General features: G+C 48.1%; 1 protein-coding gene across 1 annotated transcript in view; it reads left to right on the top strand.

The window, feature by feature from the left end:
* The window catches only part of LOC138281240 (uncharacterized), a 128,714-nt gene extending 111,892 nt beyond the window's left edge, over positions 1–16,822 (top strand). The window contains exons 14-16 of the mRNA XM_069219561.1: positions 9,067–9,150; positions 13,143–13,265; positions 15,951–16,822. Coding sequence (XP_069075662.1) covers positions 9,067–9,150; positions 13,143–13,265; positions 15,951–16,060 — 317 coding nt within the window. The 3' untranslated portion in view covers positions 16,061–16,822. The remainder of the gene's footprint in view (positions 1–9,066; positions 9,151–13,142; positions 13,266–15,950) is intronic.
* Positions 16,823–18,874: the final 2,052 nt, after the last annotated feature.

The following is an 18,874-nucleotide window of genomic DNA, read 5'->3' as shown; positions in this document are numbered from 1 at the left end:
GTAAAAAGGCTAAATGTTGCATTTGTCCTCTGATAGGATGACAGCACCAAATCACAGCCAGTAGCATGAGATGAAGCATCTCCCTCAACTGTAAAAGGGCAGTTTGGTATCTGGAAGGCTCAAGGAGGCTGATGTGAACATTTAGGCCCTCATTATGACATTGGTGGTAAATCCCACTTACCGCCACACTGACAGCCGCCAAATTACCGCTGCAGCTGTGGATATCCGTTCACCATATTATGACACACACACCAATCCATCTGTATTCAGCCACATACACAAATCCGCCAGACAAAAGGTCAGTGATAAACTGGCAGTATCAAAACCCACACCATTACGCCAACAGAACAACGCCCACCACATTATGACCCACGAATCACCACAGCGGACATTCAACGGCAGTAAACCATTGGCGGTACATACCACCGCACTCACAAAGGACACCTACATACAAAACAACACCACATTGAACAATTCAAATAACACACACCTGACACCCATACACACACCACACCCACACCACTATAAAACACCCACTGACATTACCCACAACCCTCTACGATTACAAACCATTGCCAGCAGAGAGACACCAAGACCACTGACACAACTAGAACCACACACTATTCACACCTATACACCACTAACGCACTCCACATCAAACACCCCAACACATTACCCAACATACCCTCACCAACACACAACACGCATGACACCACAAAGACACCCCCATTTCACAGAGGAGGAGTTAAGGGTCATGGTGGAGGAAATCATCAGGGTAGAGCCACAACTCCTTGGAGCACAAGTGCAGCAGATATCTATAGCTAGGAAGATGGAGCTATGGCGGAGAATCGTGGACAGGGTCAACGCCGTGGGACAGCACCCAAGAACTAGGGATGACCTCAGGAAGAGGTGGAACGATCTACGGGGGAAGGTAAGTTCCATTGCAGCAAGACACCAGTTCGCTGTACAGAGGACTGGTGGTGGACCCCCACCTCCTCCCCCACAACTCACAGCATGGGAGGAGCAAGTCTTGGCAATACTGCATCCTGAGGACCTGGTCAGAGTCGGAGGAGGACTGGACTCTGGTAAGTCAACTCTCTGTCATTATCACCCCCCTACCTGCATGCCATCACATACCTTTACCCCCATCACTCCACAACACCCCACCATCACAACCCACTCATCCCAATGGCCAGCCCTGCATGCTGTACCAATGCACGGACACCCCTCACAACCCCGCATGGACACTCATCACTAAAGCATGCACACCATAGAGAATTAACTATCCCACCATACACTAGTGAAAGCTGGCAGGGCAAATCCAACCATAGAGCGAAATCCACAGATGTACAATATGTCAGACACAGAAACCATAACACACCATTTACATCCCCACAGGTATCCCAGCCAATGTCGGCAGAGAGGAGGTGCCAGCACTATCTAGTCACCCAACTGAAGAGGCCCACAGTGATGAGAGCAGCTTTGGTCGCCTGGATCTGGATGACCAACCTAGCCCATCAGGGACCACTGGACAGCCGGTTACCCAGGCCCAGTTGCACACCACCACAGAGCCTCCCGCATCTGGAAACACCACCACAGCACCCACCCAGCGTACCCATACCTCTGTCCCCAGGACACGTCAATCAGCAGTGTGTCCACCTCTACGGGGACCTCAGGGCACACCTCACACACAAGACAATCCAGGATCTGTGGTCAGTGGCAGTGGGCACATGGTATAGGGGACAGAGGCACAGGCCAACAGGGACAGTGGGAGGACTGCTGTGTGCCAGGAGGAGGACAGGACCAGGAAACCGACTCTCCAGGAGGCACTCGCTGAGATCCGGGGAGCCTATCAATATTCCTAGGACACGATGGGCCAGATCCTGGACAACGTGCAGGAGAACAGGCGGCTGCAGGAGGGACAGTACCAGGGTATCAGGGAGGACTTGCAGGTCATTAACAACACCCTGATCTCCATTGCAAGGGTGCTGGCAGACATGGCCAACATTATGAGGAAGGCAGTGTCACACCAGCAGGCCTCTGCCACTAGCCAGTCATCTGAACAGCCTTCTACCTCCGCTGCTGCTTGTGGTCAGGAGGCCCTGCCACAGGACTCACAGGCCACCAGCACCCCTTCCCCTGCAGAAGGTGAACCACCACGCAAACGTTCCCTGCGATCCAGACAGAAACCAGAGACACTTGCCAAGACACCGCCGGGAAATGAGACTTTCCTGATTGTCACCCTTGTGTCCCACTCTGTCACCCTGAACTGTCATTGCTCCCCTTCCAATGTCCCATGGACACTGCACCTGCGCCACAAACGGACTGGAACAATACCCTGGACTTTCCTCCATCATCAGCCCATCCCATTGCACTTGCCCCTCTATATATTAGCACTTTAATAAACACCCTTTGAAAAAAACCATTTGGAGTATGTCATGTATATCACATATGTATTCATTGAAACGGGTACAAACATTGCAAACCAACTGTACAGAGAATGAGCATAGATTAATGACCTGTAGCTGGCTGTAGTGATCACACCAGGAGTATATGTCAGGTCACCAACGTCTTCCAAATGAATTGCCAGAGGGAGCAGTAAGCGGGCTTAGAAGTGGAAAATATCAGCTTGCCATTGCCACACAAATTACAACCAAAGTCATTGTAATGTAAAGTAACACTGTCCTACCTGTGTATCATTGGAAGTATTGTCGGATCACATATGTTCTGTTGTCCTCATCCTCATCCTCTGCCTCCTCATCCTCACTGTCCACAGGGTCCACTGCTGGCACACTGGCATCTCCCGCCTCCTCCAGGAATGGGACATGGCGTCTGAGGGCCAGGTTATGCAACATGCAGCATGCCACCACTATCTGGCAGACCTTCTTTGGTTAGTAGCACAGGGATCCACCTGTTAGATGGAGGCACCGGAACCTGGCCTTCAGGAGGCCAAAGGTCCTTTCACTTATCCTTCTGGTTTGCCCAAGTGCCTCATTATAACGTTCTTCTGCCCCTGTCCTGGCATTCCTCACGGGGTCAGCAGCCATGATAGGTTTGGGTAACCAGAGTCACCTGCAAATATTGAAGAACAACATTTATCCACACACTATCCGATATGGCTCACTCTATACCCATACACCAACATCTCCTGGATGGGATTCAGGGCCCACCATGTGCTTCTGTAGTTGGGACATCACATTTGGGATGCTGCTATTCCTTAGGACAAAGATATCATGCACCGACCCAGGATACTTAGCATTGATGAGTGAGATGTACTGGTCTGCCAAGCACACCATCTGAAAATTCATGGAGTGGAAACTCTTGTGATTCCTGAACACCTGTTCATTCTGCCGTTGGGGGACGAATGTAATATGTGTACCATCAACTTCCTCAATTGTGTTGGGGATATACCCCATTGCATAAAACTCGGCCTTCACTGTGGCCAAATCCTCAGCCTGGGGGAAAACAATGTAGCTGCACATGTTTTATCAGGGCAGATAACACTCTTGTCAGCACTACTGAGAACAACGGCTGTGACATTCCTGCTGCCAAGCCCACTGTCACTTGGAAAGGACCAGTTGCCAGGAAATGGAGCACAGATAGCACCTGCACAAGAGGGAGATCCCAGTGGGATGACGGATAGCAGATATCAGGTCAGGTTCCAACTGGGCACACCGCTGTGTGATTGTGGCCCTGTCAAGTCTGTAGGTGAGTATAATGTGCCTGTCCTCCAGTGTTGCCAATTCCACCAGGGGCCTGTACACGGGGGTATGTCTCCATCTCCTATTCATTCGCAGCAGTAGGAATCTAAGGGACAAAAGAGTGAGGAGCCGGTCACAAACTGAACAATGGAGCCACAACAGTAGTTTGAATCCTGTAAACACGTAATGGGTGTGAGAAGGTAGCCTCTTTCTAGCCTTGTTACCCCCACTTTTGGCCTGTTTGTGAGTGTATGTCAGGGTGTTTGTCACTGTTTTCACTGTCTCACTGGGATCCTGATAGCCAGGCCTCAGTGCTCATAGTGAAAACACCATGTTTTCAGTATGGTTGTTATGTGTCACTGGGATCCTGCTAGTCAGGACCCCAGTGCTCATAGGTTTGTGGCCTATATGTATGTGTCACTGGGACCCTGTCACACAGGGCCCCAGTGCTCATAGGTGTGCATGTATATGTTCCCTGTGTGGTGCCTAACTGTCTCACTGAGGCTCTGCTAACCAGAACCTCAGTGGTTATGCTCTCTCATTACTTTTAAATTGTCACTAACAGGCTAGTGACCATTTTTACCAATTTACATTGGCTTACTGGAACACCCTTATAATTCCCTAGTATATGGTACTGAGGTACCCAGGGTATTGGGGTTCCAGGAGACCCCTATGGGCTGCAGCGTTTCTTTTGCCACCCATAGGGAGCTCTGACAATTCTTACACAGGCCTGCCACTGCAGCCTGAGTGAAATAACGTCCACGTTATTTCACAGCCATTTTACACTGCACTTAAGTAACTTATAAGTCACCTATATGTCTAACCTTTACCTGGTAAAGGTTAGGTGCAAAGTTACTTAGTGTGAGGGCACCCTGGCACTAGCCAAGGTGCCCCCACATTGTTCAGAGCCAATTCCCTGAACTTTGTGAGTGCGGGGACACCATTACACGCGTGCACTACATATAGGTCACTACCTATATGTAGCTTCACCATGGTAACTCCGAATATGGCCATGTAACATGTCTATGATCATGGAATTGCCCCCTCTATACCATCCTGGCATAGTTGGCACAATCCCATGATCCCAGTGGTCTGTAGCACAGACCCTGGTACTGCCAAACTGCCCTTCCTGGGGTTTCACTGCAGCTGCTGCTGCTGCCAACCCCTCAGACAGGCAGCTGCCCTCCTGGGGTCCAGCCAGGCCTGGCCCAGGATGGCAGAACAAAGAACTTCCTCTGAGAGAGGGTGTGACACCCTCTCCCTTTGGAAAATGGTGTGAAGGCAGGGGAGGAGTAGCCTCCCCCAGCCTCTGGAAATGCTTTGTTGGGCACAGATGTGCCCAATTCTGCATAAGCCAGTCTACACCGGTTCAGGGACCCCTTAGCCCCTGCTCTGGCGCGAAACTGGACAAAGGAAAGGGGAGTGACCACTCCCCTGACCTGCACCTCCCCTGGGAGGTGTCCAGAGCTCCTCCAGTGTGCTCCAGACCTCTGCCATCTTGGAAACAGAGGTGCTGCTGGCACACTGGACTGCTCTGAGTGGCCAGTGCCACCAGGTGACGTCAGAGACTCCTGCTGATAGGCTCCTTCAGGTGTTAGTAGCCTTTCCTCTCTCCTAGGTAGCCAAACCCTCTTTTCTGGCTATTTAGGGTCTCTGTCTCTGGGGAAACTTTAGATAACGAATGCATGAGCTCAGCCGAGTTCCTCTGCATCTCCCTCTTCACCTTCTGATAAGGAATCGACCGCTGACCGCGCTGGAAGCCTGCAAACCTGCAACATAGTAGCAAAGACGACTACTGCAACTCTGTAACGCTGATCCTGCCGCCTTCTCGACTGTTTTCCTGCTTGTGCATGCTGTGGGGGTAGTCTGCCTCCTCTCTGCACCAGAAGCTCCGAAGAAATCTCCCGTGGGTCGACGGAATCTTCCCCCTGCAACCGCAGGCACCAAAAAGCTGCATTACCGGTCCCTTGGGTCTCCTCTCAGCACGACGAGCGAGGTCCCTCGAATCCAGCGACACCGTCCAAGTGACCCCCACAGTCCAGTGACTCTTCAGCCCAAGTTTGGTGGAGGTAAGTCCTTGCCTCACCTCGCTGGGCTGCATTGCTGGGAACCGCGACTTTGCAAGCTACTCCGGCCCCTGTGCACTTCCGGCGGAAATCCTTCGTGCACAGCCAAGCCTGGGTCCACGGCACTCTAACCTGCATTGCACGACTTTCTAAGTTGGTCTCCGGCGACGTGGGACTCCTTTGTGCAACTTCGGCGAGCACCGTTTCACGCATCCTCGTAGTGCCTGTTTCTGGCACTTCTCCGGGTGCTACCTGCTTCAGTGAGGGCTCTTTGTCTTGCTCGACGTCCCCTCTCTCTGCAGGTCCAATTTGCGACCTCCTGGTCCCTCCTGGGCCCCAGCAGCGTCCAAAAACGCCAAACGCACGATTTGCGTGTAGCAAGGCTTGTTGGCGTCCATCCGGCGGGAAAACACTTCTGCACGACTCTCCAAGGCGTGTGGGATCCATCCTCCAAAGGGGAAGTCTCTAGCCCTTGTCGTTCCTGCAGTATTCACAGTTCTTCAGCCTAGTAAGAGCTTCTTTGCACCAACCGCTGGCATTTCTTGGGCATCTGCCCATCTCCGAGCTGCTTGTGACTTTTGGACTTGGTCCCCTTGTTCCACAGGTACCCTCAGTCAGGAATCCATCGTTGTTGCATTGCTGATTTGTGTTTTCCTTGCATTTTCCCTCTAACACGACTATTTTGTCCTTAGGGGAACTTTAGTGCACTTTGCACTCACTTTTCAGGGTCTTGGGGAGGGTTATTTTGCTAACTCTCACTATTTTCTAATAGTCCCAGCGACCCTCTACAAGGTCACATAGGTTTGGGGTCCATTCGTGGTTCGCATTCCACTTCTGGAGTATATGGTTTGTGTTGCCCCTATCCCTATGTTTCCCCATTGCATCCTATTGTAACTATACATTGTTTGCACTGTTTTCTAAGACTATACTGCATATTTTTGCTATTGTGTATATATATCTTGTGTATATTTCCTATCCTCTCACTGAGGGTACACTCTAAGATACCTTGGCATATTGTCATAAAAATAAAGTACCTTTATTTTTAGTATAACTGTGTATTGTGTTTTCTTATGATATTGTGCATATGACACTAAGTGGTACTGTAGTAGCTTCACACGTCTCCTAGTTCAGCCTAAGCTGCTCTGCTAAGCTACCATTATCTATCAGCCTAAGCTGCTAGACACCCTATACACTAATAAGGGATAACTGGGCCTGGTGCAAAGTGCAAGTACCCCTAGGTACTCACTACAAGCCAGTCCAGCCTCCTACAATGGGTCATTGTGATTTGTCCAGTATGTGCTAATATCTCCTGTGACGAAGCATTATTCAGTGGCCTACTCCCTCCCCCCCTCCCTGAAATGGCATCCGCTTGTCCTGTGTGGAGGGACAGGTGGAAGTGAGGTAATGCCGCTGACGTTGTGCGCCGTTGCTGGAGGCGGTGGGGAACTGCTGTGCAACTCCTCATTGGTTAACATTGGGCTCTGTGGGGTACAGTGGCCAATGGTGATCTACGCCAGCGGTATCGGTATGCACCGCCACGGACGTGACAGCCATTTTCTATCATATTCCTCACTTGCTACCTGACCTTCCATAGGAGAGGACCTACACTGCATGTGCTGCTGTGACCTGTGTCTGGAAACTACCATGGCCCGTGTGACCGGGGAAAGGGCCCCTGCCTTCACTTCAGAGGAGTTGGAGAGACTGTAGGAGGCTGGCCTGGCTTGTAGTGAGTACCAAGGGGTACTTGCACCTTGCACCAGGCCCAGTTATCCCTTATTAGTGTATAGGGTGTCTAGCAGCTTAGGCTGATAGATAATGGTAGCTTAGCAGAGCAGATCACAGATCACAGGGTGAGTATCACAGAGTTAAAGACAAGACAGATGGTCTTGTCTTTAACTCTCTGCTGTGATACTGACTGTCGGTCTTGTCTTTAACTCTGTTGTGATACTGACTGTCGGTCTTGTCTTTAACTCTCTGCTGTGATACTGACTGTCGGTATTGTCTTTAACTCTGTTGTGATACTGTCGGTCTTGTCTTTAACTCTGTTGTGATACTGACTGTTGGTCTTGTCTTTAACTCTCTGCTGTGATACTGACTGTCGGTCTTGTCTTTAACTCTGTTGTGATACTGACTGTCGGTCTTGTCTTTAACTCTCTGCTGTGATACTGACTGTCGGTCTTGTCTTTAACTCTGTTGTGATACTGACTGTTGGTTTTGTCTTTAACTCTCTGCTGTGATACTGACTGTCGGTCTTGTCTTTAACTCTCTGCTTTGATACTAAGTGTTGGTCTTGTCTTTAACTCGTTGTGATACTGACTGTCGGTCTTGTCTTTAACTCTGCTGTGATACTGACTGTCAACCTTGTCATTAACTCTGCTGTGATACTGACTGTCAGTCTTGCCTTTAACTGTCTGCTGTGATACTGACTGTCAGTCTTGCCTTTAACTGTCTGCTGTGATACTGACTGTCGGTCTTGTCTTTAACTTTGTTGTGATACTGACTGTCGGTCTTGTCTTTAACTTTGTTGTGATACTGACTGTCGGTCTTGTCTTTAACTCTCTGCTGTGATACTGAATGTCGGTCTTGTCTTTAACTCTCTGCTGTGATACTGACTGTCGGTCCTGTCTTTAACTGTGTTGTGATACTGACTGTCGGTCCTGTCTTTAACTCTCTGCTGTGATACTGACTGTCGGCCTTGTCTTTAACGCTCTGCTGTGATACTGACTGTCGGTCTTGTCTTTAACTTTGTTGTGATACTGACTGTCGGTCTTGTCTTTAACTTTGTTGTGATACTGACTGTCGGTCTTGTCTTTAACTCTCTGCTGTGATACTGACTGTCGGTCTTGTCTTTAACTCTCTGCTGTGATACTGAATGTCGGTCTTGTCTTTAACTCTCTGCTGTGATACTGACTGTCGGTCCTGTCTTTAACTGTGTTGTGATACTGACTGTCGGTCCTGTCTTTAACTCTCTGCTGTGATACTGACTGTCGGTCTTGTCTTTAACTCTCTGCTGTGATACTGACTGTCGGTCTTGTCTTTAACTCTCTGCTGTGATACTGACTGTCGGTCTTGTCTTTAACTCTCTGCTGTGATACTGACTGTCGGTCTTGTCTTTAACTCTCTGCTGTGATACTGACTGTCGGTCTTGTCTTTAACTCTCTGTTGTGATACTGACTGTCGGTCTTGTCTTTAACTCTCTGCTGTGATACTGACTGTCGGTCCTGTCTTTAACTCTCTGCTGTGATACTGACTGTCGCTCTTGTCTTTAACTCTGCTGTGATACTCTCGTTTTTTCTTAGGTGTTCTGGACAAATTACTTCCCATCATGCGCCTGGTTGCAGTGGTGGGTTCCTGGCTTACACTGCTCTTCTATTTCATTTTTGGTAAGTGCCAGTAAGAGATGAATATTTGAAATTTTTAAAATGATCTTGAGATGTTGTTGTCATGGGTGGGGCTTCCCTCAGCTGCCCCGGATGTAGCTTGGATATATCTGTGAATAAGTCATTCCTGTAAAGGAGAATCGAATATAGGACGGAACAACGCATGCCTGAACAACGCAGTCGGAACAACAACCGCGTTGTCAACACAAATGCTTTTACAACGATTTTTAGTTCTAAAGGCATGCTTGGTAAAGGAATGTGTGGCACTGCATGTGTGGTTCCAGCATGTGACCCCTCTGACACCTCCCGACACACCACCCCGCCCCTAAAACAATACGACCCCAACCCACCCCTAAAACTAAAACTACCCCCACTGCTGCCCCTAAAACTAAAACTACCCCAACCCACCCCTAAAACTAAAACTACCCCCACCGCCGCCCCTAAACCTAAAACTACCCCCACCCACACCCCTAGAAACTAAAATTACCCACGCCCCTAAAACGTAAACGACCCCCACCTCCATCCCTAAAAACTAAATTTACCCTGACCTCCCACCCCTAAAAACAAAAACTATCCCGACTCCACCCCTACAACTACCCGACCCCCCCACCCCTAAAAACGAAAACTACCCCCAACCCGCCCCTAAAAATATCCCCAAGCCTGCCCCAGCCTCACTTACAAGACTGCATCCTCTCCTGATCCCGGATCCCCACCCCTAAAACTAGCACGACGCCCCACGCCACCCCTAAAATTTAAACTACCCCGAGCCCCCAACCCACGCCTAAAAACTGAAATTAGCCTGACCCCCCACCCCTGCCCTGAAAACTAAAACTACCCCAGCCCCTAAAACTACCCCCCATCCCTTACCCAGCGCCACTTACCTGACCACGTCCTCTCCTAATCCTGACTCTGTTTTTCTCTGCCTTAACCACGCATGTCCTGAACACCGAACATGCATGGTTAAGGCAGAGAAAAACAGAGTCGTTGTTCACGAAAGTGTTGTTCCGCTTTCGTGGACAACGCATGTAGTCGTTAGGGAATCGTTGTTTAGGCTGTTTCCCATGGTGTATACCTGAATTATGCGGCAGGAGAGGGCCAAATTATGTAGCATGGTTGAGTAAATTATTCGGCAAGAAAACATTTGGCACATTTTGTAATAATATTACTTCATTATTTTGCCATTTTTAAACTTGGTAAAACTGCCTGGGCATTGGTTGCACTTCATTAATACCAGATTAACACCAAATGTAGCAATAATCAACAGAAAGGTGATCCGTCCACTTCTGCAAAGAGCTTTCCACTGCACGGCAACCTGTGTTGCTGCATTTTTAGCAACTTTTGAACTGTTTGAGCTAGAAACAATTTTTTGGGGTAAAATCTGCAGATTATGCGGCAGGTGATGGATTATGTGCAAATGTGGCAAATCTATAATTATGCAGAAATTGCCGCAGCCGCACAATCTCATAATGCCAGTGGCCCTCCATGTAAGTTCAGAATTTGATCACGCATGAAGCCCGGAGACTTCTGTGCATTCAGACAGGCTTGCACCAAGATCTTTAAAAAATACTTCACAGGTCTTTAATCCATTTTGCTTATATTGGGACACAACATCATACTATTCCCCCCGTCAAACTCCCTCCTCATGAATCTACCCCTTGTCTGCCCTTGCCAAGCCCCCTTTTATATGTGGGGCTATTGGAGGATTTTACCTTCATTTCTAATACAAAACTGACCAGAAAGAGCATCACAGGAAGAGGGACAAAAGTCCAGCCGCAACAGCTGGTTACTGTTGTAAATGCCCCTTACATATTGATCACCCACAGCCATAAGCTGTTTGGGGGTTGAACTCATTCATGAGATGTGGAGATTTGATTGTGTTACAGAATGCTGCCAAGTAAGTGTCCATCTAGGGATTGCCATGCTTTAAAAAAAAATATATATTATTGATTTTATTTAAATATACGAAGCTTAACTGGGCCACTTTACCCTCTTCCCCCTCCCCCTTCTTCCCCTGCTCAGATACCAGAAGCATTGATCCATCCTTTCCATGCTTTATCGAACGTTTTGAGTCTTTACATATCTCTCTCTCTTGCTTCCTGCTTATGTCCATCTCTTCTGCCCACTCTTCCATTCCAGGGGGTCCCACTGCTCCCCGTCTACGTGCTCTCTCTCTGTTGGCTAGGAGGAGCCCTAGGTGTATCAGTGCGCTTTGATATGAGTTGGCCTCCGTGTCTGGCCACATTCCCAGCAGTGCTCCCTATTCCAGGGGTCGCCTCTAGGCGCTGAGGCACCTCCTCCCAGACTTTGATCATCTTTGGGCACTCCCACAGTGTGTGGTATAATGTTCCCTCTAGCCCACAATGCCCTCGACACGAGTCCGTGATCTTTCCTATAGTGTGTAGTTATGTTCTGGAGTAGTAAACTCTGTAATATTTGTATCTGTATTCATTCATTTCTGGCTTTAATCGACATTTGTTTGGGGAATTGTAAGGCTTCTGTCCATCCAGCTCCCTCTAGCTCGCCCACATCTCTCTGCCACGTGCGCCTTAGTGCGTCTAGTTCTTTCTGGGTATTTCACACACGCGCTTGTGAGATCGGTGCCACTGTGAGGGGGGCGTCTCTTAAACTGTTCTCCACAAAGGTCAATGAAACAAAAGAGCAACTGAAATAAACTATTTTTTTTTTACATTGCCTGTCCGATAGTCACATGAATGTTATTGAAACCTAAAGAAACGCTGGTGTGCTTTGAGGTATGGAGCCGTAATAAATAGAAGTTGCAGGAAATTGGAGAAGTGTCTCTTATGTTAAATAAAAAACAGAATTGACTCGAATAGCTAATTATTTTCAACCTAAACTTGATCTATATGGCGAAGTAGAGACCCAGCCTCACTGAGCTTCATGCAGCGCTACGAGGAAATCTGCAACGCTGCGTGCATGGGGCGCCATTTTTATCTGCATTTTTTAACGCCTGCTGAGTGCAGGCGTTGGAAAGAGGCTCCCATTCATTGCAAGGGGCCTCTGGGTGCTTTGCAAGATTGGCGTCATCATTTTTGACCTGCAAAGCGCCGGACTAGCATAAAACATTATGACGTTAGTCACCCTAACTACTGCCAGGGTGCGCCCTATATAAATACAGCGCTGCCATGGTGGTGTTTGGGGGGGCGCTAATGGGCGCAAACAAAGTGGCACTGCTCTGGGTGCAGTGCCACTCGTCATTAATCTGCCCCTTAGTGTTGTGCCAGGGTTCTTAAACCACCCTCCAGTAAAAATGTCTATGTGATGACAGCCATCTATGGGTAGCCTAAGTATTTCTCTTGCCCCTTGTTTTCCCCTGTTTGCCCCTATTTTCCTTCGGTGCTAGAATCTCACTCGAAGCCAGGTCTCAGTTACTTAGTCAGTCTGGCATTCTGTGACTACCTGGAGGTGTTTGCCCTATTACCGCCCTGTTCTGTCCCCTTCAAGTATTGCAGGGGAGGGCATTCCATGGTGAATTTAGCTTTTTCTATGCTCCATTCACGTCAACTTAAATTTTCATATAACCTTTTGCACGCAGGACCACTGTTAGTGTTGCGCCAGCGCTCACACAAAACTTTAGTCAACCTGTGTCTGCTGTGTGGATAGGAACTTTTACTTGGGTGGAGGTCATCCTGCCGCACTCATATGTGGAAACCAAAGTTCTGGCCTTCAGCCTATCAGGTCCCAACAGGGGAGCTGACTCAAGTACTTCATCTGCCCTTCACTTGGGGCATCTGGGCTGGTTGCCCAGGTTACTCGGGTGCAGAAGGGACATGGCAGTGTCGTGGGATCTCAGAGGGCTCTGATTGGTCAGGTGTGAGGTTATGGAGCAGGTATCTGGTGGTCTAAGTTCACCGGTTAGGACTCCTGTGCATGTGGTCTCATGTGTTAGGGTTTTCTCAAAATCTGATCACAGAATGCCTGTCTTAATGTCATAATAAAATACTGCTTTAAAAGTCACTTCTGTTTAATCTTTGCAGATTTCCGTGCATATGAAAAACCAGCCCACTTTGAGTTGACCGTCTCACTTGCTGCCATGGGGCCATCCGCACTCTTCATTCCGATCTGCTGGTGCTGCCGACAGAATGGGCCGATCAGTCGCTGTAAGTGGGCTTGTTAGGAATCCATAAAGGGGGAGCTGGGCAGAGTTTCTATAGCCCCAAAGGCTCCGGCTTCGGAAATGACAACCCTGTACAAACACCAATGGCCATGCCGCATGCTATTCGTCTGCCGCTGTTAAATCATTTTGGTTTGGTCATGGTCTCTCGAGAGCTGAGCTGACCTGATACTGTGTGAAACATCACATAACATGGTGACTGGTCATTCAGTTACAGGGAAATAGCATAAGGGAGTGACTTGGCTCCACACAAGCCACACCTGAACCAAGACTGACCTCTGCCTTGACTTTTTTCAGGTGCACTTGGGGGTCACAGGTGACACTGTTACATAATAAAAAGCTGTCAACTGTCAAGAGAAGGAATTTTGCAAAAACGTAGAGAAGAACTTCAGCAAAAAAGAGTCCGCCCATCCTAAATTAAGAGGCATATTTATTAAACAGCCATGCAGTAAACGTAAATTTCGCACTTGTATAGCGCACTACTCACCCGTTAGAGTCTCAAGGTGCTGTACGCATACCGCTGTGGAACCCCTCCTGGCTTTTCCCTGTGAGGCACCCACTCCTGGGTAACCCCCAGGGTGAAGCCATGCATCCAAGCGCTGTCAGGACCGTTGTGGAGATTAAACAAGCTATTGCCCAGAGTTAGAGTGGGACCCATTAATTAGATTAGGCACCGAGATGAGAATTATCCGGTCCAAGGGAATTGAGCCCAAGACCCGCCGAGGTGGGAATTGAACCCTGGTCCCGGGCCAGATCACTGCATCTGGGTCTGCCGCTCTAAATATTGTGCCACACTTTTCCTGCGAAGTATGCAGCACACATAGAAAGTTGAAAAAACAAGGAGAAATAAACATATTTTGCCTTGTTATGCCTCACCTGGGGAGGCGAAGCAGTTTTGGCACATCCCCAGGCTTCCTATGTCAAATCTGGGAATACATCAAAATGCATGGGTGTTGTTTGGGAAAACCTACACACCACCCATGGAATGCCTCCCTGGGGCACAGTAACACATCGCAGCGAGTTGCACTGCATTGTGTTATTCCAGATTAATAAAGCCACTAATGGCCACGCAAGGTGGCCTTGTGTAGCTTGATAAATTACACTTAGTAATTCTGTTGCATGTGCACCCCGTTGCGTGGTGCATGTGCGATGCAACTACATGATAAATATGACCCTAAATGTGGATATTTAGATTAAAGTGAGTGTGTGTCCTTCCATCACAGAGTGGCCAACGTATAAAAAGAAGTTGTAGCAGAGTGTGGTCTGATTCTCGAGGTCTCAGGAGGAGAGTGGATCTAACTAAGGTGATCCTTCTGTTGTATCACCCACAAGTGGGATTTAAACTGTGGTCCTACTGAAAGAGCAGAATTTCAAAACTGAACTTGACTATTTAAGAAAAAGCCAAGCCGAAGAACTTGTATGAGCTGCACGCTTTGTTCTGCTGGTTGACTGACTGTCTCACTTGTGGGGGGGGGGGTCAGGGTGGTGGTAAAATATGCTGGTTCCAGGCACCGCACTGGGCCTATTGCCATTATCTTATTTTTGTATTTCACGTCACAATGTTTGGTGCTGATGCCAGAATGGCGCAGTCTCCCCACTTGTTTTCATTCACACTCGTGCCGCTGCACGATTAGATCACACAGAAGTGTGTCAACCAGTTGCAGCAGCAGAGGGGTGCTGTGGTTGTGCCACAGATCTGGAGACCAGGATGGACCCCTTTGTATTCCCAGGGGCATATTTATGAGAGGCTGGTGCCACTGCAGCGTCACTTTGATGCTCCCCGAGCGCAAACCTTTCAACCGTATCTGAGGCCACGCAAAGTCACTTTGCGTGGCATTTCATGGCCTCATAGATGTGGAGTAAGACAAAGCAGCGCAATTCGCTGTGTTGCCTTACTGTGTGCCTGGGATGCATTCCACGGCGCTGTGGTGGGTTTTCTCACACAACACCCATGGATTTTGACACTGCCCCAGCTTTATTTAATCACGTAAACCTGGGGCAGCGCCAAACCCTTCACCACCCAAGAGCAGGGGTAAGGAGGTGAAATAGTTTAATTTCTCTTTTTATTTTTTTTCCTCTCTCGCATTCTGCAGCACACATAGAAAGAGGAAAAAGCCTCGGAGGATTGTTTTTGTGCAGGAAGGTGTCCCTTCCTGCACAAAACCAATCCTGCATGCAGTGCCTTCACTCTTGCTCCATGGTGCAAGGGTGCCAGCGTTGGCGCTAGGCACCAAATTGTTCATCAGCTCAGGGGGAAAGGACCGGAATGCACCGTATTTTGTAAATGTGCTGCATTCCTGCCCTTACACATTGACATAGGCCAGCGCAGCAAGAAGAGTCGAGGCGCTGCCCTACACCAAATCCCTATAAATATGCCCGCTATTCTGCTGAGATTTGGACTCCAAGACCATTCATAGGTTCGAACATATTCATCCTATTAATGGCCTCCAACTTGAAAATTGGGGAGTGGGACATTATCGCCTAAGGTTGTACCACGAGCTGGGAATGCAAGGGCTGTGTAGCGGGAAGTAGATATTTTAGCTAGGATTGCACCACAATAGTGTAACAAGGTTCATTGCTCGCTAATGTGTTTGTGCACTTTGGCTGGTGCTCTATTTCTTGACGTTCTGTGCTGAAAGCCTTAGTGACTGTTCTGTTTTATCTCTTTAAGGGCTGGACAGACCTGTCAAGAAGCAGGGGACGAACGAGAGCCGAGGAGATGGAGATGAAGGGGCCACTGACAGCCTCCTCCCAATGCATCTCGACACAACAGGCACTTAAATAACCCTTCGGTGCGTTACTGGTCTCCATCGTTGATGCTCTGATGCTGCAGCTCACTCTAGGCTGGACGAAGGTGTCCTGCGCGCAGTGGCCCTTGTTGAACCAGGAGCCCATCTCCTCTGGTGCCTGAGCCCCACTCACTGTGCCTAAGTGGCTCGTCTTTGGGCTGTCTGAATCGAAGAGACACTCGTCTTTGGGCTGTCTCAATCGAAGAGACACTCGTCTTTGGTGTTTTCTAATATGATCATTTCACTGTGTCCTCTGGGGGAAGGAGGACCGGTCACCTCTCCTCGGCTGCTTGACTGTTTACTGAAAGTTCTTACGAGTTTAGAGAGCTTAGAGTGTTGCTGCAAAACCTTTCCCTAGGTTCACTTATATATATATATATATATATATATAATATATTGTATTAATTCATTTGTTAATTTATATTTATGAAGCATTAACCATGTGAAAGTGTAGTGACTGTGAACCAATGTGTTAAAAAGGGATCTGGTGCCTTGACCTTACTGGTTTTAGGATGAGACCCACTTGGGCATGTGCACAGCTTAAAAGCCGCCATCTTATTGCGGAAGTAGGCTCTGTCCGTGTTTCTGCCTTAAAATGTCCATCTGTAAAACTGTCAAATGAAAATGAAATAGTTACCCCTTGAAGTAGTTTTAGACTGCTGAGAAAGCATGGTTTCCGTGCTCAGCATTTTACCGGCATAGCTGGTATTTTTGTGTCTAAGCCAGTAAAGAATATTGAGATAACTCAACAAAAGAGTATTTTTACTACCTTGAAATGTAAACTTAACAAAGCCCAGACATCAAGAAATCATTGTAGAAGTATTTTAGAGCCATCTAGGCTATGCCTACATTTTTACTAAAGCAAAGAGACAGAATTACCATACGAGCAAAGAATACAGATGTTTGTACACAACATCTTTTTCATGTTCAGGAAGAAATGATTGGTGTTTTACTTTCTAAGAGGGTGTTGGTGTTGGTAGGGGAGGAGTTGCAGGCGACTGCTGCTGCCGAGCACAACACCTGCTGGTTTTTAGGTGCTGGATCCAGTGCGCCATGACGAGGCGCACCTGCCAAACTAAGGCCCACATTTATGAAAAATGACGCACAACTGCACTAGCGCAGATGTGTCAACATTTTTAATGCGAGCTACCGTCATTCCTTAGCGCCATCCATGTGCCCTATTTAAGCAAGCATTTCTCCGAGTTAGAACTATTAGCAGTTGTAAACTCCCAACCAGACTTTTCTTGCCTCATTAAATGGGGGGGGGGACGAGCGTGATCGTGCTGCTAAACAGGCAAGATCGAGCTGCGAAAAAAGAGAAAAAGTAGTCCACAAACCGGATGGAAAACTGCGAGCCTCGTATGCTTTCAGTACTTGGTCGCTGCGCTCGAGGAGGGCTAACCACCGGAAAAGGCATGGCTTATATATGCCTTCCACTAATGAAAGCAAGCAGATTTTAAAAGGCAAGCCCACGAACCAATGAAAGACCCTGACGTGAAATGGGAGGGGCTCCGAGCCATTTTCAAACTACTACAGCGTCTTTCAAGCGACACGCAGACTCTACCCTAAAAATGACGCACAATGGCGCTAAGCAATGGCTAGCGTAAAACAAATTGTGCTAGCCGGTGATGGATGGCGTTTATAGAAAATGCCACTAGTGTGTCACAAATGACGCTAGACAGATTACCGGCAAAAAATCTGCAGCTAGTCAGCCTAGCGTCAATTTCTGGTCACACAAGCAGCCATATAGTGACGTCTGTCTAAGAATAGACAGGAGCCTGTAGCACTACCACAATGTCCAACACAGGAGACCTCTGTACCCAGGAGAACTCCAACAGAACCAGTACCAGTCAGGGGGCCCCATTTAAGAGGCCCCCAGTGGCACACAACAGACAAGTACGTATACTTACAGAGGATGGGCTCCCTCCGCTTGTAGTTTCCCTGTGATGTCGGTGGTGGTAATGCACGGGGTTGGGGCGGGCCTCTCTGTGCCCAAAATAGTGACACCATGGTGGTTGAACTTTGTTTACCCATGGAACTGTTCCCACCATCACTTTAACACCTGGTCTGACCAGGCATTAAACTGAGATGCAAATCGGCCTTTGAATAATTTGTTTGGTTCCGCTTCCTTAGTGTGCGTCGTTTTTGCACTTGGAGGTAAATATGGAACTAGAGGGCTAGCATAATTTTTTGGAAGGGAGTACCTATCTTGCATATCATTGTCGCAAAACAACAAAGTTGGGTTGGCGCTCCCAAAAAATGACGCTAACTCTGATATTTTGATGCTAGATGGGTCAAGCATCAAAATATAAATATGGAGTTAAGTTTGCAACGCTTTTGCGTAAAAAAAAAAAAAAAAGACCCAAAGGCAGTGCAAACTTTTCATACATATGGCCCTTAGTGGCATGTTTATGAGCCCCTTTGCGTCATAATGAAGCTACGCAAGGCCATCTTGCATGACTGAGTGGCTTAAAAAATCTTGAGTAATTCAGCTTGACTTGCTGCGCTGCCCTAAATTCACACTCTTGCAGCTTTGTCCTCAGCTCAGGACCACAAAGCAGGCCATGCAGCTGGTTGGCCATCGAGGATGGTGTAGGGAGTTGGCTCTGTATATACTATTTCAAAGTAAGAAATTGCATGCACAGAGTCCAAGGGTTCCCCTTAGTGGTAAGTTAGTGGCACAATTAGATAATTCTAATGCTCTATTTTGTGGTAGTGTGGTCGAGCAGTAGGCTTATCAGAGGGTAGTGTTAAGCATTTGTTGTACACACACAGGCAATAAATGAGGAACACACACTCAAAGACT

The sequence above is a fragment of the Pleurodeles waltl genome, unplaced genomic scaffold, assembly GCF_031143425.1.
Source record: "Pleurodeles waltl isolate 20211129_DDA unplaced genomic scaffold, aPleWal1.hap1.20221129 scaffold_73, whole genome shotgun sequence".
Classification (NCBI taxonomy): Eukaryota; Metazoa; Chordata; class Amphibia; order Caudata; family Salamandridae; genus Pleurodeles; species Pleurodeles waltl.
This window is presented reverse-complemented; position numbering and strand designations above follow the sequence as displayed.